Source organism: Gobius niger, assembly GCF_951799975.1.
Source record: "Gobius niger genome assembly, chromosome: 16".
Lineage (NCBI taxonomy): Eukaryota > Metazoa > Chordata > Actinopteri > Gobiiformes > Gobiidae > Gobius > Gobius niger.
Window position 1 is genome coordinate 22,823,916 of NC_136867.1, and position 23,895 is coordinate 22,847,810.

General features: G+C 40.9%; 1 protein-coding gene across 1 annotated transcript in view; it reads right to left on the reverse strand.

Annotated features, from left to right (window-relative positions):
• Positions 1-3,431: 3,431 nt before the first annotated feature.
• Positions 3,432-23,895, reverse strand: part of ism2a (isthmin 2a) — a 43,041-nt gene continuing 22,577 nt past the window's right edge. The window contains exons 3-6 of the mRNA XM_079573527.1: positions 20,583-20,874; positions 7,496-7,630; positions 6,066-6,134; positions 3,432-4,001 (exon numbers count right to left, since the gene is read on the reverse strand). Of these exons, the coding sequence (XP_079429653.1) occupies positions 3,484-4,001; positions 6,066-6,134; positions 7,496-7,630; positions 20,583-20,874 (1,014 nt within the window). The 3' untranslated portion in view covers positions 3,432-3,483. The remainder of the gene's footprint in view (positions 4,002-6,065; positions 6,135-7,495; positions 7,631-20,582; positions 20,875-23,895) is intronic.

Here is a 23,895-nt window from a genome sequence, read left to right on the forward strand (position 1 = left end):
TTATAGTATTTGGGACAGAAACGGTGCACAAAAGCAGGTCAATGTAGGATTTTCGATGTCTTCATAGTGTCACTTTTGCTTATTCTGGAGCACAGTGGTTCTGGTCTGGTGTCGGGACCCACAATCACCCTGGGATGACGAGGCGTGACCCAAATACAACTTACACTTGAAAAATATAATGTTAAATAGTAAACCAAAAGAGATGAAATTGTCCCATTGGAAGATAACTACAGATCTAAGGCTGGGCGATAAATTCAAAAACAGACGATTTGGAAAATGGCTAAATTGTAAAATCGAGTCTGTGTGTTGTGTTTTAAGAGGACACGGTGGAGTTTTCTTTCCCACTTTCCTCCAGTCTGCTCCTGTGCCTTTCTCTCACTCTGCTCTGAGCGGATCATTTAACACCGCCCCTTTCCCTTGAGTCTCCATGGAGACAGTTGTCATTCACAGCAGAGGCATGAAGACGACAAAACTAAAACACTAAAACTCCATGGCTTATTAAGAGGTTTTACTTTTGAGAGCAGACAAGGAATATCTAAAACAGAAATAACAACGTTTAAATAAAGGGTTATGTTTTCTTAATGGGTCTAATTGTAGCTACATTATGGAATATTAATGAGCTGGACTCTGAGCAGTTTTCTTCAAAGATCAGGAGACTTTTCAAAGTTTATTTCAAATAAAATCGATTAAAATCGTAATCGTCCAAACTGAGTAAAAAAATTGAGATTTTATTTGTCGGCCATATCGCCCATAGAAGCAAACTGACATGGTCCAATCAGGAAAAAAGTGAAAAAAATGAGTGAAAAGCCAAATATTTAGTTTTTGTAGTGCAGGTGATGCTTTACTTTTTCTGTACACACTGCAAATGCTAAAGGGGAATGTTTTCTGGGAAAGGCTCTCGACCCACTGAAAAAGTTTCACAATACGACCCACCAGTTGAGAACCACTGCTCTAGGGCATACTGTACTTGAAAAAGAAAACTCTCGTACTCTTGTAAACTTTATAACTCAATAATTTGGCGCCCTAGGAAAGATAGAACCTTTGGAACTCATTGGTGCTACAGTAATGCATTTAAAGTGGACATATCCTGCTTATAGGGCTTCAAAATAAACTTGAAATATTATTTTCCGTTTTATAATTTTAAATTGTGTCTCTGCAAGACTTAAATAGCAATAATGAAAAACAGGCGTTTGACTGGAGCTCCTCCTGCTGGCAGCTGCACGAACAGCTTTCAGCAAAGCAATGACGTCATAGAAGAAGAAACAGCCACATTTAACAGCTTTGCCTGAGGATTAGTCAAATCTGTGAGAATGTAGTGAAATACTACTTGTTTTTGATGATGTTATAACATGATTTAAAGCTTGAAAAAGTCGATTTTGCATGAAATATCCATTTTAAGTCAGGTGTTTCTGGTTTAGACATGGTTCACACCCTGTTTATGCAGAATCTCCTCCATTTGAGATTGATTTTACCTTTTTAGACCCGGTTTAGTCCTGATTTTAAGAGTGGCGGTACTTGGAAGGACACAAACATTAGGAGCTAATACTTAGAAGGTCAAATATCTTACTAGAACCACAGCTTTGTAGCATCAGTATTTAAATCTGTTCAACGTGGCAGTCTATTACATAAAAGGAACCAGTCATATGACAATTACACTGAATTCCACCCATTATAACTGATCTAAATGTTCCTTGTTTACAGTGCATCCATTCACACACAAACTCACACACACATTCAAAACATTCATAAACAACGTCCCAAAAGAGTAGCAGCAACATAAAAACAATATAATAAGACAATACTTTGTGGCACTTCAACAAACTGTACACAATGTCCAACGGCTCCAATGCAGTCCGGCCAAGTATAAAAAAAAAGAAACATCTCCGTCTCATTTTGTCCAAGTCCAGAGAAGATGAACTGTTTTCTGTGCACTGGCCTTAAGCAACATAACAGTAAAACACTTTATATACGTGAGGTCTGTCTCTATATGTCTCTATATGTCTCTTATTACTTGTTAATCTTGGACTTGCCGTATAACCAAGTATAAAAAAAGACAGAGTGAGGAAGGGTGATGCTAAGTGTGTCCCATGCATTTGACCCAATCCTTCATTGTCAACCTGTGCAGAGCCCGGGGACCCTTTTCCAGTTCATGCCCAGGAGGTTTTAGGTCGACGTTTTCACCCAGAGGAAACCCCTCTCAACTCGAGGTCTGGGACATGGTTTGGGAATCTAACCTGGGACCTTCTTGACGTGAAGATATAAGTCTAACCACTGTTCTGTGCCCAAGTCCGGTTTAACATTAGTACACAACATAAAGTAATCTAGAAAGAGGTGAAATCTTCTTGAAATATGAAAAGTTGAGTCACTAATTTCAAGAAGTGGGGCAAGTTTATTGCACTTAAATTAATGCAGGGCGCTGCAGGTGAATAGGGAAAAAATTTACTATAGAGATTTCAATTGGAAGCCTTTGCTGTAGGTCACTGAGGCAAATATGAGAGAGAAAAAATGTCATGCAAGATTTTCTGTCATGTTATATCTTAAAAAATAACACATTTTATGCATAAAAATTGCCTGTGTTTTCAGCGATGGAATCTCAATAATGGCTATAACTAGGTTTGGTTTGGTGCATTAGTTATTTTGGATCGTGCTTAGTTTTTGAATGAACTGTGAAGTGAAAAAAATCTTTTTTTCAAACCTCGATAAGTCTGGCAGGAATTTTATATTGAAAAAATCTTAAAAAAACAGCCTGGAGAGAGTTTGTAGGAGATGTTGCCTATATATCTCTCCTGTCTTTAGCCGTGGCTGTTTCCCATAAAGGAAATTACAATAATTGGATTACAGCATCATCTTGGTCGCCTTTCACAGTACTCATGTATAAAGAATATATACATATTTGTGAATGAAAGGCCTTATGATGCTGTAGTTAATTCCTGGATTTCTCCGGCTCGCTAAAGGAATAAAAATAAGCATTGAAAATGGTAAGTTTAATTTTTATCTGACATTAAAAGTAAGTGGTTATGGGAGAAAACTAGTTAAAAATATCATCATTGACTACTGCATGAAAATAAATGTCTTAAATTGAGAAAAAAGATCTTATTGCACTCAATTTAGATAAAAAAAAAAAAAAAAACCTCTTAATTCACTTAGAGGGGCTAGATTCAAGTTAGCCATTTTATACTCACTACTGCCACCTCAGGTCATATGTGTAACTGCAGCTTTTATAATAAGCAGTGAGGCAGTTGTGGTGAACAGGTCTGGGCTCATTCTACACTTTAGGACATGGTTGGAACATGTAGGGGGAAGAAAATACTTAATTTTAACATTTTTAAACTCTGTATAGTCCCTTTAAAGAGAAACTTGCCTTACTGAGGAATTTCTTGAAATCGTGACTCAAATCAGGGACAAATGTACGTATTTAAATATAATTTTCACTTATATCTAGATTACTTTGTGCATCATAACCAGTGTGTGTCCTTTCATATTTCAATATTCTTTTGCTTCCTGCAGTTCGGCCTGAAACACTTCTTCGTTGGGGTTTTGCGAGCACTCCCGTCCGTTATTGGGCGGCCGGACCGAGTGGAACCTGCTCCAGTCGCCTTTGCACAGGATCCACGGCAGGACGTCCACTTTGTAGTGCAGCTCGGGCGAGAACTCGGTGCTGATGAGGTTGGGCGCCCCGGCTCCTTTGCCCCGGGTTATGAGCCGCATCTGCTCGTCGTAGCAGCAGTGTTGAGCCGCCAGCGTCGTGCTGTCGTAGGAGAGCATGGAGCGGATGCAGAACCTCGCCGACGGTTTGTAGATGTCCAGCCTCTCCTTGGGCCCGCTCGCGTCCCTCCAGCGGTACGTCTTGCGGAGCCGGGGGTCCTGGATGTTGACGGCGCTGTAGACGGCCTCGGAGGGGTAGGAGCAGGGGCAGCTGGGTAGTTCGGTGAGGACTTGGTGGAGGTATTTCTGGAGGAAGTCGTTCTTGCAGCTCAGCCACTTCTCGCAGCTGTCCACGTCTGGGGAGAAGCAGGAGGAAGAGACAGGGTTTCCATTAAGCATTAAACAACATTAAAAGTCATTTTATTACTATGATTCATTTATTATGCCAAAATGACTGGCATAAATGCTAAATGTACTTAAATTATGGTTTAAAACACATTCAGCAGCAGTTTTGGCTTCAATTGTAAAAAAAAAAAAAAAGTTTGATGGAATGTTTGCAAATCTTAAGGGCAGTATACCTGATCTAATATTCTACTTCTACTACTTTCTACTTTCTACTTTTTTACTAGTACAATGAAATAAGTGTTGTCTCCCTTTAAGTATATCGTAAACTCAAATATTTGTGGCAATAATATTGTGCATCTATTTATAAAAAGCTTCATGAACTTTTTTTTTATTTTTTATTTTTTTTCGTAGATGCAAGTTGGGCATTTTTATACTCACTACTGCCACCGCAGGTCTTACCCGTAACTGCAGCTTCTATATTAAGCTCGTGCATGATGGCACTTCGGACCCAAAGTAATACATTTTTGAGTGACAGTGCAGGATTTTAAAGGCAGTTGTAGCTCATTCTACACATGAGGACATGGCTGGAACATGTAGGGCAGGGGTGTCCAAACTACGGCCTGTGGGCCAACTACGGCCCACAGCCCACTTTTAATTGGCCCACTGCAAATTAATTTTTTTTTTTTTTTTTTACTTACTTACTTGAATATATATCGCCAGGGACCATTCACACCAATCACATAGTCTCTTCAAGGTTATGCCTTTAGGGAAGAGACTGTGGTCTGGGTCAGTTCCAGTCGACTGAGGAACAGCTTCGTACACAGGGCCATCAGGAAGCTAAACTCCCCTGAACTCTGAACCTACCGTGTTTGAATATGAGTTATTTTAATGGTTGGACATGGGAACTGGAGAGCCTTTGGGAGTAAACCATGTGACAGCTTGCAGGCTAGTTTTCTAGAATTTCTATGAAAGGGACCCTGAAAGTTGTGAAGAGTGCTTGTAAAGAAGAATTTGGTTTCTACAAACGGGTTAGGAATAAGTTGGAGAACAACTAAGAATATCATTATCTGGGAATGGATAATGCACTTTTCATATGTTTGTCACATTATTAAGAATTTAGTAGACATAACAATGACGTGACATGAAGTGTTTAATTTGACTGGCTGCCAGCTGTATAAACCCTGAATAGAGTTGAAAATAAAATTATACAATCAATAAAAGTGAATTGTATTCAGAGTAGAATTCAGAATCTTCATCCGAGTGTAGTTTGTCATAGAAATATTGATATGTTTTTAATAAATGCTACTGTAAGATGTTTTTGTGAGCCCTCAGTGTCCATGAGTTTTCCTTCATAGCAAACAACCCCAAACAACTGGTGGCTCTGTACCCAAAAGTGGGTCGCGGGATGATTTTCAGTAGATAGCCTGCATTTCTTTGAATATTTAACTTCTATAAAAGTGTAGAAACATCTGAATCTGTAAAAAATACTGTTGTTTTGGTCATAATTTCAGCTTCATTAGGTTTATTTCATTTTTATTCAACATAAATTTGTGTGAAAATATAGTATAAGTCCTTGGAACCCGAGGATTATGGTGGGTCCTGACAGCATCCCAGGTGAGAACCACTGTTTTAAACTCTAACAGACTGATGTTTTGCAGTGCACAAACCAGATTCCATCACGTTGGCCTTGAATAAATGAAGTCCTGAAGTGGTTTTCCTGTAGCGTGCTGGAAAAAATGGGACTTTAGTGTCTTGTTCATTCTCTCTCATATTCTTTATTATGTTTTCGGGCCGGTGCGCGGAGGCAGGAGAGCTATAAAGCGATAAAGTTAAAGGCTATTCAAACATCTCACGGTCTCAGCGGGAGGTTTAGCGAGTCTTCGGCGGCCATGTTGGGAAGGGAAAGTTCACGGCTTCGAAAACAGGCAGCGCTACAAAGACTTTTCCACTTCAAAGTACAGTGTATAAAGAAAGAGTCTGAAGTCAAAGAGCACTTAGAGGTGGAGTCATATTGTCCTTATACTGTATAATGGCATAAATTACTGAGATATTGCCAAACTATGATTAATACATACTCGTGTCCAGAGACTCAGTGCTGTTTGTCGCTGGAAGAGAAGTCGTGTCTGCCGTTGGCATCATCGTGACTGCAGGAGAGAAATGAAAAACATTTATATTTATAGGTGTGAATAAAACATCCTTTTATTACTGCACATGGCACCTTTATGATATAAATCCATTTGGAAACTCCACATAAATATTGTACCGTGTGTTTATTACTAGCATAGATTAGCATTGGTGCCCAACTTTATTGTCTCGCGTACCCCTTGAGGCCCTCTTTTCTGCTCAAAGTACCCCCTAAATGCTAAGGTGCAGCTAAGTATTTAGAAAATGATCCATTGAAAAGTAAAAAAATAGAGCGAAAACACAATTTAAACCTTTTACAGCAAATTATCATTAACAAGAAGTTTTCTTTTAATATAATATTGAACTGTTCATTTTCACCTCCATTTTAGTTCTGATATATTTCCTGAAGGATAATCTCTTAACCTCAACCTGAACCAAGCACATTTTCTCCAGTTTGCCTTAACCCAAATCTGAAAACTTCTTGAACAAAGTGTCCAAAGAGCAACAAAAATGAGATGAAAATGACGATGAAAATACAACAAAAGAGTGGCAAACAAAAATGACGAAAAGGCAAAAGTGATGAAAATGTGGCAAAAATTTGTCGAATATAGGCTGTGAGCTTTTAGATTTGGGTAAAGCTGAACTGGAGAAAATGCACTTGGCTCAGGTGGGGGCAAGGGGTTAAGATAAGGCGCACCAAAACTTATCGAAGTTTATATTACATTTTTAGAAACTGTTTTATGTCATTAAAGGGGCTAGATGCAAGTTAGCCATTTAATACTCACTACTGCCACCTCAGGTCGCGCATGCAACTGCACCTTCATGACGGCACTTCAGACCCGAAGTAACACCTTTTTTAGTGACAGTGCAGGATTTTAGAGGCAGTTGTGAACAGGTCTGGGCTGATTCTACACATTAGGACATTGTTGGAACATTTAGGGGGAGGAAAATACATAATTTTGGCATTTTTAAAATCTGTGTAGTCCCTTTAAGCTCTAATCACTTACAGATGTACCCAATCGAATATTTCACACAAGTAAGAGTACTTTTTACTTTAAAAATTCTATGGTAATTTGCTCTGCATTTTTAACATTTTAATGTAGAATATAACTGAACACTGCATTGCCAATTAACGTTTTGAATTGGCCTTTTATCCAAATGAAATTGTGAATTGCATGTCAAAATTGGTGAAACTGAATTGACAACACAATTTTTAACAAAAGCAAAAATAACAAATAATGAACAACGTGACAACTATTTTAAACACTGGACAAAAGTGGCGAGTCTTCGTTTTTACATGGCCTAACTAACTGCAGCCTGTGTGATCTGCTAATGGCGTGTGTTTGTGACTGATTCCTCAGACTCCTGTCCCGTCTCTCACCTGCGCAGCTCTGCAGCTCACACGTGCGCGACTCGGTGGCGACGCAGGCGTACCCGCACGAGCGCGTCCTCTTCTGGGTGCCGTGTCCACAGCTCACGCTGCAGGGCGCCCAGTCGCTCCACTCCTCCTCGTACTCTGGAAAACAGCGGCGGGAAGAGAAATGAGCGCGGGACAGCGCACAGGGGAGAGAAGCTAAACTGTGGAGCCATATATTAAAGACCTTTGAAGTGGGAGCGGCGGATTCCTGTCCCAGCTGGTGAACGTGTGCGATGCAATTATGGGGCGGCCCAGGAGAAACGTATGGGACCTTTGAGATATGAGCCTTTGTGTTTAAACCACATCACACTACAGTAACCTTTATAAGCTTTAAACCAGGTCGTTTAGGAGACCCTTTGTCAAAAACACACTTGGAAAAGCCCATTGTTAATAAGTGTGACATCGAACAGGGAGCGGGACAACAAGAACAACTATAGAATCTGTTAAGGCCCGACCTCACTTTTTTTATTACAAACAATTAAAGAGGAAGCCACTAATTAAAAATGTTTGTTGTGGTCCAAACTCATTCCTAACATATTTGTAGCATCCAATTCTTCACAGAGAAGAGTTTATCGGCACATTTCACAACTTTTCTGGGTCACTTTCACAGCAAAGCTATAACTCGCCTGTAAGATCATGAAATTGATACAAATGCCTTATACTAATTAGATGAACAGTGTTTCCACAAATTTTACATTAAGAAGCACAAAAATGTTTTGTTTCACTACTTGAAAAGTATTAGGTATAGTGCCTTTAAATACAATGTAAAATACGGTTATTCAGCACAGACAGTTGTTGATTTTAAGAACTGAACACAGTCAGCCTTTAAAGCTGAAATCATGATCAAAGACATGATTTGACCTGCTGACTCAAACAGAAGTAGTGCTTTCCTGTCATTTCAGTTGATAAATCAGCAAAAGAAAGTGAAAGCCAAGTGTCACTGTAATAAGATTACTTTTTAAAGAGACTAGATGCAAGTTGGCCATTTTTTACTCACTACTGCCACCTCAGGTCTTATGCGTAACTGCAGGTTCTATATTAAGCTCATGCATGACGGCACTTCGGACCCGAAGTAACACCTTTCTGAGTGACAGTGCAGGATTTTAGAGGCATTTGTGGTGAACAGGTCTGGGCTCATTCTACACATTAGGACATGGCTGGAACATGTAGGGGAAGGAAAATACTTTAAACTCTGTATAGTCCCTTTACGTAACAGAGTAATGCGCTATAATGGGATCACAATAGCAAAAGTGGTAGTTATATTATGGCAATGGTAAATGATCTCAACTTATACAGCACTTTTCCACCTGCATTAGACACTCAAAGCGCTTTACAGCAGGAACGAGTCACCCATTCAGTCTCTCATTCATACACTAATGTACACAGACACTGGAGGAAAAGTGGGTGAAGTGTCTGGCCCAAGGACACACTGTCTGTGTGCACCTTCAGGAATCGGGATTCAAACCGCCGACCTGCCGATCATGAGACGACCTGCTCTACCATCTGCGTGGTCCTTTGTCGGTTCTGTGAGAAACAAGACGTTCTTAACTGTGAAAAGCTCAGTGGGTCAAAGCTAAACAGCCTAAACAGCTAAACAGCCCTTCATCCTTTTTTAGAGCTAATGTAACTAATCAGTAATCACATTACTTTTGAAATAAGGTACAGTAAAAAACTAGATTTCTTCAGTATTCCGGAGTTTTGTGGCGTAATCCCAACAACACTGCTCGCAACCTACTGGAAATAGCTCCGGGAAGGAATATTTTTTTCCCATATTGACTCCCTGATTGGCCGACATTAGCAGCAGACACTAATCCAAACTAACCGTGCACCTGACCCCACCTTAACCATAAGGATAATGGAGTTTACAAAAGGTGTCTCACAGGCGTGGGCATGAATTTGACCAATCAGGAGTCAGTATGCAAATGTGGCCTTTTTGTGCCTCGGGAAACAACTGAAATTGCTGTTAGCATATTGCTGCTAATAGCGATGCTGCTTATAACCATTTAGCTCCACACTGGCGGCACTGTGTCTGAGTGGCAAAAAGGTCTCAGGTTTATTTAATTTATTCGGGACAGTGCATGTTATTGAATAGAAAATGCCTCTCACAAACACACATTCATCCAAGTTTTTCACAGAAGGGGCAGCGATTCACTCCAGAGCAAGATATGGCTCAAGATCTGGGATGAAGGATGGGTCAGACGGACAAATCGACACATACAGATGAAATACCGATCCAACACACACAGTTCTGAAAGCCTGATTCAGTTACAGTCCAATATGCATAGGAGCTTTTAAATAACACACCGCTCCGGGAGAGGAGGCTGTCCCGGGACTTCAAACGGCCCCGAGTGAAGAGGGGTGAGGAGGGGAGCTGCGGGAGAGAAAGTGCTCCTGCCGCGGGAGTGATGACGACTTCACTCAGCTCGAAGGAGGCGAGGGCTGCTGCTCCGTGCCAATATTTAATCAACGACTAAAGCCTCACGTAAAAGCCTAAGCGTGTACTTCCTTTATGGGGCTGTGTGTAAACGTCTGCTGAGTGAGTGATGTGCCCAGGGTTTGTTGAAAAAAGGGGGAAACTGATGAAACGAGCGAGCGATCAGTCAAACAGCCATATCAGAGCGGCAAAACTCAAAAACACGATTTCATTAATCAGGATAAGAAAGCCGTAATTTACTAGGTTTGGTTCAATTGAGATTGTCTAACGTCGTAATATTTGGCATTGGTAATGATCAGTGAGTGTTTATCACAGGGTAGTTTTGAGTTCTACTTCTGCGATATTATTTTAAAGATGACTACTGGAAAAAATGCAATCTCATCTTAAGACAAACATGACTTAGAAGTGCTTAAATTATTGGAATTTGTGGCCATTTTGAGCAGGTTTGGACTAATGAAGCTTCAGTGGAAATTCAACCTGGATCCTTCATTAATCACCTCATCAATGGCAGCTTTACCCATCATCTTCTTAAGCTCCCCGGTCACTCGGCCGTTTCCCCGCTGTGCTGCGACCCTCCTCCGCCCCTCCTCTGCCTGGCCTCTCCTTGGCTCTGCTCGTCATTGGCGGTCATTTGACCGATCATCCCGGGTTGGGTGATCGAGTTTGTGTTTTTTTTAAATTTTATTATAACATTGTACAACTCTGCATTTTTTAAATTAGATTTTTATTTGACTATTATTTATATTAATTTGCACTGATTGTTGTTTTAGCTCCCCTCCTGGAACCGCCATCTTAACGTGGTGGAGGGGTTTGAGTGCCTGAATGATCCTGGAGCTCTGTTGTCGGGGGCTTCGTGCCCCTGGTAGGGTCTCTCATGGCAAACAGGTCCGAGGTGACGGGTCAGACAAAGAGCGGTTCAGACGCCCCTTATGAGAGACCAACAGGCCCGGGTTGAATCGTGAGGCCGTTCTTCCGTGGACCCACCACCTGCAGGAGGAGCCATAGGGGCTGGCGCAATGTGATTTGGGCAGCTCCAACAGCGCCCCCCACAACCTGGGAACGGATAAGTGGAAGAAAATGTATGTATGTATGTATGTATGTATGTATGTATGTATGTATGTATGGATGGATGGATGGATGGATGGATGGATGGATGGATGGATGTTGTTTTAGCCCATTTCTGTATTACGTCTATGTTTGTTTTGCTGCACCTGTACTATGTGCCCACAAGAAATTTCCCCATGAGGGATAATAAAGCTTATTCCATTCAATTCAAAGTCTCATCCTCTGCCGCCACCAGTGTCCGGGGGAAGATTCTGTCTATCATTCATCATCGCCGTGTATTTCTTATCGTCAGTGAAATCTTACGCCGCGGTACGAGCCCCAATCATGATTCATCCAATAAAAACTTTCCTACCGCACTCTGTCTCTGTGAGTCTTTTTCACCAAGAGAACAAGAATGATTGTTCACATTTGACTTTTTTTTCTCTCATTTCGAGTGTTTTTGTTTTATTTTAAGCGTTCAAGTTAATTTCTTTTAGTTGGTGCTTGTTCCATTGGCAATCTTAGTTCAAAACAGTCCAAACCTGCTCAAAAATCAGCATTAAAATGTCTTAATATCACAAAATAGCACTTTTGAAGCCATTTTGTTAAGATCAGAGGTGTACAACTTTTGTCACTCTTCCCACTGACCTTTATAATTCTATGCAATCTCTGTTGTTATGCTATATTGACAAAAAAAATATCAGAATTTCTACATACTGTACTGTATATGTATATCTTGACAGTCGGAATATTTCAAAACATAAATCACATTTTACACAAAGTTACTAAGAACTAAAGGCCTATTTTTTTTTTAGCAAATACTGTTCCACTCTTACTTAAATAATTGTTCAGATGATCACTTTTCCCTTATGTTTGGGTAAAATAACATTACACATCACTTATTGGCCACTCAACCCATCTCTCAGGTTCAACATGATGCGTATTCTGACTCCTGGGTTTATCTGAGAAAGAAAAAAATCACCATCTAAGCTAAACTGAACTGAACTGAAAACTCCTACAACCAAATATTTGAAACATTGATGATTTGCCGTCGGAGCCTTTGAACACTGCAGCCAAAACGCTAATTTGCTTCATGATGTAAACGAAAGAGTCCAAAAACTGTCTTGTTTTGTGCAAAGGAATTGATCATCACTGATAACGTTATCCAATCATACGTCTCCTTGATAATTTTACATTGACAATGCCATAAACGCACGGATTTTGGAAACTTTTCCCTATGAAGTAAGATACGCATGAAAGGACATCACATAGTTGTTCTGCGCGGTCATAATTACTCTAATGAATGGGGAGGAAGCAGAGCCAGCTGGCATCAGGGACGTGAGAGAGAAAGGGAACACAGTGTGGCGGGGGGAGCTGGTGAAGTTTGAACATTAAGGCCGGCACAATAGGTCTTCCTTCTGATAGAGATTTACTTTATTTGCCATCATAGCCTATACAAAAAGTCAGGATCTTCTCAATTTCCTTCCATTTTACTCCCATTAATTAGAGATTCATGATACAATTTTAAGTTACATGTAAATGAGATGTTGTTTTTTAATCAATTCACTCAATCAATTTGTAACAATGTCATGGCGGCACGTAAACAAGCAGCAACTTTCCTCTCCCTTGGTAGATTGTGTTTTTTTGCCTTATTCTGGGAACTTCATTTGTATATTCTGTGCTCCATATTGTTTAACTGGATACTTTTGTACATCTTTACTGTGTTTTTGTGAGGTTTGGTGGGGTTTTTAACTGCAGAGAGTTCATACTAGCCATGAAAGATTTTTAAAAGTAAACAAACAGCTAGCTTATGAGCTAAAGACATTTGAGACCTAAAAATGTCTTCTTCTGAAACACTGAAGAGGCACCAAGAGCCTCCCACGCCTGCAGCACAGTGGAGGCGTCACAAGAGGAGCTACAGGAAGCAAAAAGGGACAAACGAGGAGGTATCCTGGCAAGACTCGCAGCTAAGCCACACAGTGCAGGACACCACGCTCTGAAACAAGTGGAGGCGGTGCACCGTTTCAGAGGAGCACTGAAGCAGTACTCCAGTTTTCCCTTCCTCTAAAAACATGCTGATCATTCTGGTTTGTCCACAATGGCGACGTGCTCAGTCACCTGAGCGTAATTTTGTTGTCCAACTGTATAATGACTTAACTTAAAAATATATAACTGATTGGCCTTAAATGACGAACTTGCATCTAGCCCCTTTAAGATGATGAGTGAACACTTAATTCATCATGAACAGTTCATTAGTTAAGTGTGACTAACACTTAATAACTACTTAATAATGAACAAGTGAAGTATATGAAGAACTGTTCATTAGGAGTTCATTTTTATACTCACTACTGCCATCTCAGGTCATATGTGTAATTGCAGCTTCTATATTAACCTCTTAACTCCCGCCTGGACCGAGAGGATCTTTTTCCTCACGTCATCAGATTCTTTTTCCATCATTTTTTTGTTGGGTGTTCAACTCATTTTTGTAACTTTTTTGTAATTTTTTTGTAATTTTTTGTCACATTTTTGTCATTTTTTAGTCACATTTTTGTACATTTTTTTTCAAATTTTTATCACATTTTTGTAATTTTTTAGTCAAATTTTTATCACATTGTTGTCTTTTTTTTTCAATTTTTGGTCAATTTCTTGTGACATTTTTGTGACATTTTTGCTACTTTTTCATCAATTTTTCGTCACTTTTTTGTCACATTTCCATCATTTTTTTCGTCTCAGTTTTGTTGCTATTTCCACAGCTTTTTTCCAGAAGTTTTTGGACTGAGGTAAAGCCAAACTGGAGAAAATGTGCTCGGTTCAGGTGGGAGTTAAGGGGTTAAACTCGTGCACAACGGCACTTCGGACCTGATTTAACACCTTTTTGAGTGACAGTTCAGAATTTTAGACATGGCTGGGACATGTAGGGGGAGTAAAATACTTAATTTGAACATTTTTAAACTCAGTACAGTCCCTTTAAGAATTGCTCATGATGAATTAAGTGTTAGTTCATCATGTATTTATTTAGTTGCTACATCACTACTTTAATTTATAAAATGTAATTCGCAGAGGGAGAAAAAAAAGTTGAACACTCGCTGTGCAGCCAGTCAGAGATCTATTTAAACAGGTCGAAAAATGGAAGCTCAAATAAGAAAAACTAAATAGCTTGACAGATTCTTGGTTCATGCCGTTCTAAGTCAGAAATATTACTTTTGTTGCGATGTAGTGTTGAATCGTGCATAAACCATTGTATCCAAGTGAATCCACAGGAAAGATCTGTAGGTTTCGCACCAAGACAAACAGACAGGGAAATACCTCGGTCGGTGCCAGAGAACAGCGCTCTCTTGACCTGGTCCAGGCTGTAAACGTCTGAGAACTGCAGGCCTTTTTTGAGGAGCAGCTCGAGGCCGGTCTGTGCGACGCTGCCCAAGTTTCCTGTGTGGTCCTAAAACCGATCCGGATATAGATACTTCCTCTATGGTTATTCAATAACACAGGAGCAGGAATGTTAAAGTAATGGCTTTCAAGGCCCGCTCTAGTTCCAGGTTTGGGCCTAGTTTGGCTTGTTTTGTCGTGGGTCAGACAAAGTAAAGGCTAAACTAGGCCAGCATGAAAAGAGCATTGTCTTATAGAGCGAGGAACAAATGACCAGAAATAATAACTCTGGAAGATGAAACAATTACATTAAAACTAAGAATAAAACATTTTTATCAGCTGAACAGCACCAAAAGTCAAATAATAGTGGGTGGTCTGTAAGGAATAGGTTTTAAGGTTTATAGATAGATATTGGCTACTAAGTAACTTGTTTGCCTTAATAAATCCTTTTCATAGTCCCTCTGCGGGTAATACAAGTGTTATGGAATCATGAAGAAGAAGCTAGCAGGCTAACAGGCAAAGCTAACTGCAGGTTAGCGCTACTTAAACAGTATTTACAGCCAAGTTTGAGTGAAAAAAATTATCTCCATTGCGTAATTGGATGTACAATATCCCTCTCTCCCTTTGCCTTTTCTGTCAGCGTAGTATTTACTCTCACGGACAATTAATGAGTAAAAAAACACAACATGCTACGACGCCTTTACAGCCTGATAATCTAGAAATGAAAACTAGATGAAAAAGTGGAAATATAACCTGAACATGGAAACTGGACTTGGGATGCTTCGATTAAATTTGACATTGTAGTTCATGGATGGGGAATTTAATATAATGAAAGTCATAAATTGTGTAATAGATACAGACGGCGCCGCGTCATAGAAGGGGGCGTGGCTTCGCTGAGGTGGAAAACAGAATCTTTAGGGATATCCAATTTTCCACTCTTTTTTGCCATTTTCTGGTGGAATATGAACTTTTTTATCATATACAAACAAAGTCAAGTCTAAATTGAGTCCATATGGATAGTTTCCACAACAGATTGTTCAGTAGAAGCGGAAAAACAGCAATCATAGCGTTAGCATTAGCACGATGCTAACATGTAGCATCATGCTAGCATTCTCTGTTATTTATGTATTTATGGCCTGTTGAACCACTTTGCTCCTCACCATGTCTTTGTATCTTTATTTAGTAGAAAACTATATCAATACTTCAGCGTTTGTTAAAGCAGTTTTTGAATAATTTGAGAAAGTTTTGATTTTTCTCCAAATTGTTTTCCCCCTTAACTGTCTTTAAACATGAATGAAACATATGAAGCGTTTCCAGAGATAGACTCAAAATTCCTTTTCATTCTTCTGATGGAGGATTTTTAGATGATTTTTTAGCGTTTGTGGCATTACATTTATAATATTACGGCAATAAAATTAAATAAAAAAGCATTAAGTTCCCCTTTCTGCTACCTGTACGAGCCTTGAGTCCAAGTTTAGACTTGTTCAGCCCTCATTTGGATCTGCTTTATCCCCTGTTTAGTTCAGTTTGAATACACTCTGCTGAACTTGATATTATGCAATTACACCGGCCTTCCTTCATGTCCTCAAATAGCAGGAGAAATAATGAAAGAATTTTGGGACGCGGGCATTTTGGTTAATTTGACTTGGCTGCGTGCGAGGCGAGGGCTGCCGCGGGGGAGAGCACGGGCAGGAAAAGCACGGGGAGAAAGTCCCGGACAAATCTGCAGAGGTGTTAATGACAAGCAACACATGCCTGAGTCGAAATGAACCTGGGCACGTCTGTAATCTTGTAAAGCCAGACTAATTTACTTAAACGCACCAGGGTTCAGGAAAGTTCAGCCCCAAATGACTTGGAAACATTGACAAGGCGGAATCGGCGAAATAAACCTCCTGTCAAGACGGTGCTTAGGTTTAAGTCAGGGCTGTCGCTTCACAGCAAGAGGGTCTCCGGTTTATGTCCCAGGCCTATAAGGGGCCTTTCTGTGTGGATTCTCCCTGTGGTTTTCTATGTGTACCACCTACCACTCCATCAAGGTACTGCTCACCAACATCCAGGCTCAAGATCTTTGTTTTCAGGGGAGTCATGGCCACAAAGCTGACCTTTAATTCCAGTTTTTGGTTAGGGCTGCAAGAGGTGATGAAAAAAATGTGCAATATTAGACAATTTTCCTGAATACTACCATAAATTTAGACAAAAATCATTTGCAATTTTGTTATTTTTTAATCAAAACAAGACCAAAAAAAACTAAATCTAGACCAAAACAAGGCTAAAATGTAGCTAAATTTGGGAAACCATGACTAAAACTAACCTTTTCCCATGTTTTTAGGCAACCAAAGATTACATTGACTGACTGAGTTTTGGGGCTTCTCTTGCAATGTGCAGAGCCAGCCCTGGGCATAGGCGACTCAGACGGCCATTTGCTAGAAGGGGCACCGAATTGCACTTTCATTTTTGAACCCCATGAGGTCCACCATCCTCCCGCCATCTGCAACATCGATTATTTTTTCGGACATAACTTTGGAACAGAGTGAGATAGAGACTCGTTTTTGTTGGAAACTAGACATTTCAAGCTTCCAAACGACCCCTCCCTGGTCCTTCTACGCCTCCGGTAACATTGCAGTGAAAATTCGTACATTTCTTCAGAAGTAGAGGTTCCTCCAACAATATAAATGCTGTGTGCACATTTCATGAATGCACATGCTCAGATTATTATTTTTTTTAAATATATTAATATTCAGTGTCGGGGGATTACTTAATTCAGTGACATATGACCATACAAAATACCGGAAAATATTAGTCATTATAATTCAAGTTCATTCATTTTAATGTATGAACGAAAAAACGCCAAACTCCCCCCGAATAATGGCCACTGGTGTGTGTAGCTAACGGGGGAATGGGAAGGAAAAGGAAATCTGTGACTGCATTTTTGCTCGGTAGCATTGTTATTATTTTCAGTTTATATTTTGCCAAAAGAAACTCAAAGTAGAGTAACTCAGCTACATTTTTTTAAACAGTAATGTGTAGTACATACATATTAACTGTAACTGCTAATACAGAATATTATTACATTGGGGGGAGAAAAACACAGCAAAAAAATAAACTTCAGTTTTTTTTGTTTTTTTTAGGGGGGCACAAGAGTTCAATCATGCCTAGGGCCCCAAATTGGCTAGTGCCGGCCCTGGCGATATGGATAATGCGTCTCTTAAAAGCGATAATGATTCTCCACCTGGTCCCAGAATCACACCCGGGACCTTTGTGGCACCGACTGAAGTAAAGCATGACCTCAAAACACAAGAATGCCCTTTAATTTAGCCAAGTATTTGCAGTATTTCTTTTTAATCTCTAAAGAACTGAGCCATGTTCGCAGCTGGCGTCATCAAGGCCCCAGGAAACCATAACTTTACTTCCAGGAAACAGTCTGCGGAATATAATCCTATGTGCTATTTTACAGATTAACCGCATGATGGTAAAGCTGTTAATCCGATCTTTATTGGACTGGTTTCCACCATAGGCCGAGCTAAGCCAGGGCAGACTAAAGGCTGTAGCTTGATACTAAGACAACACGCTTCAGAGCCGGGTAGGTTTCAACGGCAAAAAAGCTCAAGTCTAAATCATTTGTTTTAATGCACCAGTCATAAACTATTAGATCTGTGCAGTGGCTGGATTCTGGTCTAAGTGTATGTTTGTGTCTACAGCGGAGTCGGACATGTTTGTGTAGTGGTCCTTGGACGTCAGTGAGCTTTCATAAATCATTTAGCCTCTGAACCCCCACCCAGTTTGGCTTTACCCAAATCTAAAAGCTTCAACAGAAAGGTTACAAAAGAGCGTCAAAAAAGTTACCCCAAAAAAGTTACCCAAAAACAACAAAAAAGTGTATTTTTCACTCCAGGAGAGGCTGTGGGCGACTGCAAATCCCGAGCCATGGTCCTGGTTAAGAGTACCAGGTCAGGCGATTGTACATGTTTTAGATTGTCCATAAACAACCAGACACAGGGAAAACATTTAAGACTCAGCCGCAAACTATTTAGTCCTGCTTTAATCCTGACTTAGCCCTGCTTTAACCCTGATTTGGTCCTGTTTTTGTCCTGGTTTAGCCCTGCCTTAGTTCTGCTTTAGTCCTGGTTTAGCCCTGCTTTAGTCCTGGTTTAGCCCTAGTTTAGCCCTGTTTTAGCCCTGTTTTAGTCCGGTTTTAGCCCTGGTTTATCCCTGCTTCAGCCCTGCTTTAGCACTGCTTCAGCCCTGCTTTAGCCCTGCTTTAGTCCTGCTTTACTCCTGCTTTAGCCCTGCTTTAGCCCTGCTTTACTCCTGCTTTAGTCCTGCTTCAGCCCTGCTTTAGTCCTGGTCTAGCCCTGCTTTAGTCCTGCTTTAGCCCTGGTTTACCCTCTGGCCTCACGCTCCACTCGCTCCTCCTCGGGCCTGTCCGGTGGCTGTGTTTGGAGTGGGCTAAGTGCATGTTTGTGTCTGTTAGCCGGGTCCGACATGTTTGGGTAATGGTCCTTGGAAGTCGGGCCGTTCATAAATCACGTCTCCATGGAGTGCGTTTGTTTATGTGTGCGGCTGCTCTGAACATGGAGCGTGTCAGCGGCGGCACAAGAATCATCGCACTTCAAACACAGGGATGACAGAAGGAAAACATGGACCCGTTTGAATACACGCTTTAAATACCGAAGTGATAATGTACAAGATCTCACTTTTACTGAACAGTCGACCTCCACAGCTTTCGACGCTCAACTTTTAGTGTAAATGTTCTTTAACCCGATGGCTGTTTCTAAAATCGTGTAAATTTACTGCTAGGAAAACAGTAAAACAATTAATTTATTAAGTTATTGTGATAAGAGTAGCCTTATTTTTTCCCTAATAATTGTTCAAGTGGTCAAAGTAGTAGTAGTAGTAGGTAAAATCATTGGTGCACAGCAGTCTCTGCTACATGACCTTGTATATTCGAATTGTTGTACGTAAAGCCCAACAGATAATGAAGTGTCTGTACCAAATGCTCTTTATTCAAGATTCAGGATTTTGGGTGTGGGAGAGAGGGAAGGGAGTTCAGCTTCCGATGGCCTTGTGTATGAAACTGTTCCTCAGTCGACTGGAACTGGTAGATTCCACAGTCTCCTCCCTGACGGCATAACCTTGAAGAGACTGTGTGATGGGTGTGAGGGGATTCTGACGGCTTTGCGGGTGAGACGGGTGGAGCACATGTCCTTAATAGAGGGGAGAGGGGCTCCACAGATCTTCTCCGCTGCTCTCACGATGCGCTGGAGGCCCTTTGGCAGGAGGCAGGGCTGGCGCTGTGCCACACAGTGATGGAGCTGGTCAGGATGCTCTCTATAGTCCCTCTGTAGAAGAACCACACAGTGATGGAGCTGGTCAGGATGCTCTCTATAGTCCCTCTGTAGAAGTCGCTCATAACGGAGGCTGGGACTCTGGCTCTTCTTAACTTGCGTAGAAAGTAAAGACGCTGATTACTTTTCTTGACCAGTGATGTAGTGTGCATGGTCTAGGAGAGCTTCTCTGTGATGTGCACACCCAGGAACTTAGTGCTGGTCACCCTCTCCACTGCAGCACCGTTGATTGTTAGAGGAGCATGCTGGACCCGCACTCTTCGAAAGTCCACAACAATCTCTTTTGTCTTCTCCACATTTAAAGACATTGTTCTGTGTGCACCACATGACCAGACTGCTCACCTCACTCCTGTAGTTTGACTCGTCTCTGTTGCTGATGAAGCCCACCTCTGTTGTGTCGTCTGCAAACTTGATGAAGAGGTTTGAGTCGTACTTTGGAGCGCAGAGTGAACAGGAGGGGGCTCAGCACACAGCCTTGGGGAGCCCCCGTGTTCAGTGTGATGGTTCTGGAGGACTTTCCGCCGACACGTACAGCCTGTGGTCTCCCCGTAACTTACTCTCCTCTGGACGCCGGCCGAGAATGCCCCGGGCGGGAACCCATCGGGCCAGGGCTTCTTTTATTCCAGAGGCTGTTGCTAAGATAAATTATCTTATGTCGCTCAGCAAGAACACTTCAGCACCTCAAGCTTTGTCTGATTTGATGCTTATTGGCTCTCAGTTATGATGGCTGTGACTGTATGATCTTTTTTTTACATAACATGGTTTCACTGTATCATGTTTGGATACCTGCTGCATCATAATTTCCTTCGATACAGTAATAAAGTCACGCTAAAACAAAATCCAGTCAATAAACAGCTCTCACCGTAGTTGTCTCTCCACTCTTTGCTCCAGTTGCTGCCCCAGTCTCCTCCGACCCCGCTCAGAACGGGCTCCTCCGGGTCGTAGCTGAGGTCCCGCTCCTCCGGACTGTCACCCTCCTGCAGCCCGTTCTCCAGCCGCTCCGGGTACTCCCAAAACAGGGGCCAGAACAGCTTCCTGTGGCTGCTGGCCCACTCCGAGGACGAGACGGACCAGTCGTTCCTCTGGCCCTCTTTGGCTAAATCCATCTCCACCTCCGTCTGCGGCTGCGTGTCGTCCACCACCTCAATGGTCACCTGACGGAGCAAGGGAAGAGTTACGGCGCATTTAAATATCAAAGAGGATTAATGGACTATAAGGGAGAAAGAATTAGCACGTTGCTAATCTTTTAACCTCTTAACCCCCGGTTTAACCGAGCGTATTTCATCCAGTTCGGCTTTACCCAAATCTAAAAGTTTATTGACTCATTTGAAAGCTAAGGCCTACAAAACAGATCTAAACTGATCTTTTTCCTCACATTGTTGCCGCGTTGGCGTTACTTTTTTTGTGACTTTTTTGTTGTATTTTTGTTACTTTTTTGGTACATTATTACTACTTTTTTGGTACTTTTTTGTGGCTTTTTTGTCATGTGTTGTTGTATTTTTGTGGCTTTTTTGTCACTTTCTTGTTGTATTTTTGTCACTTTTTTGTTGCATTTTTGTCACTTTTTTGTAGTATTTTCATTCTCATTTTCATCTCGTATTTTGACACTTTTTCATGAAGCGTTTAGATTTGGGTAAAACTGCAGAAAACGTGCTCGGTCAAATGGTTCTAAAATTATGTTCATCATCACATTAAGCATAAAAGAACTGTTTTTTGTTTTACTTTCAAATTTGCGTCCTCTGCAGACAATAGTGGGAATAACCTCATAGAACAGTGAAAACAAGCTTTCACTTTCAGCTAATGGTGCCATGATGAACACATTTAGAGAGTGCAGGACTGCCCAGAACAGGGTCGTGTTCCAATAAAATCCAGGATATACAGGTCGCAGTGAATAGGATCACTCAAAATGACTAAAGTTTGTTTTTTGAGAAAGAGAACAAAGCTAAAATTTGATTAACCTCTTAACCCGCACCTGAACCGAGCACATTTTCTCCAGTCTGGCTTCACCTAAATCTAAATACTTCTTGAAAATCCCAACTCAGACTTTGTAGTTCACAAAATGCTCCCATTCAGATGTCGATGTTGATTTGACTGCAGTGTAATGTGGTGGTATAGGAGCTGCCAAGTGCGACAGGTGAGTAAACAATAGTCAAGGAAAAAAAGTAACTTTTTGTTTGTTTGGGCTCAGGGCCAGAAAGAGCTCACCCCGGACGGTTGCTGTAATTCGTGAGATCATTATAATCTTATCAGCCTTGTCCTCATCATCAAACACAATTATATAGAACTCTTCTGAAGTCACGCAAAGTTATAAATTACCCCATAAATGCATTTACACACAACTGCCAAAAAACAATGAGTCCAAGAGCAGCATAAAAACCAATGGGGTCTAACATCAAAGCGGCGCATGAGGATGATGATGATGATGATAACTAACTTTCACACATGCAGGCCAAATGCTCAGAGGCCGAAGGTACACGCCGGACTAACAGTGCAGACGATGAAATGCATTTTTCTCACATTGTGGCGACATGACCTCCACGTACGAAGCACCTGCGGGCTGAGAATTTTCCAGTCTTGTACTTCACAATATTTTGAAGTTTTTTCAGTGGGATTATTCTCATAGCCTGATTTATTGAGTTCTTTTAACAGAAAAGGTGATATTTTCCCAGATTTTTCCACTAATACAGTTTATTTTAACAATTTATCCAAAATCAACTCTGAAAAAGTCAACTAATATACAGGTATGTCAACAGAATAAACCCATAAGTGTAAACCGGGCTCGATTCATTCAAATTTTGTCGCCAAAAATATAGGCAATGAACGAGCACCTGCAAAGGTCTTTTGTGTCACTGTCAGACAATTTCTAATCAAATTGCTTTCTAAAACATTTATATATACAAAAGGTAAACATCTTTAGTCTAAATCTGCATAAACAGTGTGATGGGGGAATCTCTGTTGTGGCCCTCATGATCGCACTGAACAAGTTCAACTTCATGAGGGTTTGTTTTGCGTATCCGACCATAGAAAGTACAGTGCTGTGCAAAAGTATGCTTTTCTTTTTCAGCTCAAAAGTGTTTGCCTCCCTTGAACTTTTAGACATTTTGCCACGCTGACAGCTCAAATTATTAATCACATGTAAGTGCAAGTAATGGCAGATCCTGATCCTGGTTGTTTGGTTCACTACACTTTTCTCCTTGCATCCATATTGATTGTACCTCTCAGTATGGGTTTAATTAACAAGACTCTGAAAGGCTTCACTAATGACTCACTGTTCATTATTTCATTTGTGTACAAAACTTAAGGTGACCATAAAGATGCCCCATTTATGAAACAAGGTGATGCTGGACAAGGGTTTTGGGAACGTTATAGTTGGATTTCTCTAGATATTCAAGCAGAAATATTGATTTGTTGATGCTCTATTACAATTAGGTGTAATGACGTGCTCTGTGACGGTTTTTATCCAAAAGGTTTGTGTGGCTTGACAGACCAAGCTTCTCATCTGAACATTCTGTTAATGTAATCACACAAGTTGCCTTGTGTACGAAATGCGCGGTATAAATAAAGTTGTCTTGCCTTGCCTTGCTATGGACCATAAACATAAATATATATAATTTATACATGATTGAAAAAAAAAAAATCTGAATAAAAAACTGAAAAGTGTGATGTGCAAAAGTGCAGGCCGCCTTTCCTTTTAGTGCAGCCAATTGCCTTCAGAAGTTGAATGAAGATTTCTGACTGATCACATGTTGACCTAATGACTAAACAGAGTCTTCCTGTGTGTAATCTAATGCCAGTTCAAATACAGCTGCTCTGTGATGGTCTCAGAGGTCTGATAAGAGACTATTGTGGAGCAGAAGCATCATGAAGTCCAAGAACACACCAGACAGGTCCGGGATAAAGTTATTGAGAAGTATAAAGCTGGGTTAGGTTATAAAAGGATTTCCAAAGCTTTAGGACAGTCAAATACACCATCCAGGAATGGAAAGAGTCTGGCATCACTGCAAACCTACCAAAACCCGGCCGTCCTCCTCAACTTACTGACCGAACAAGGACAGCACTGACCAGAGCTGTTACCAAGACGCCTATGATGACCCTGGATGAACTGCAGAGAGCTACAGCTCAGGTGGGGGAAACTGTACAAGGAACAACTATTAGTCGAACAAATGCACAAATCT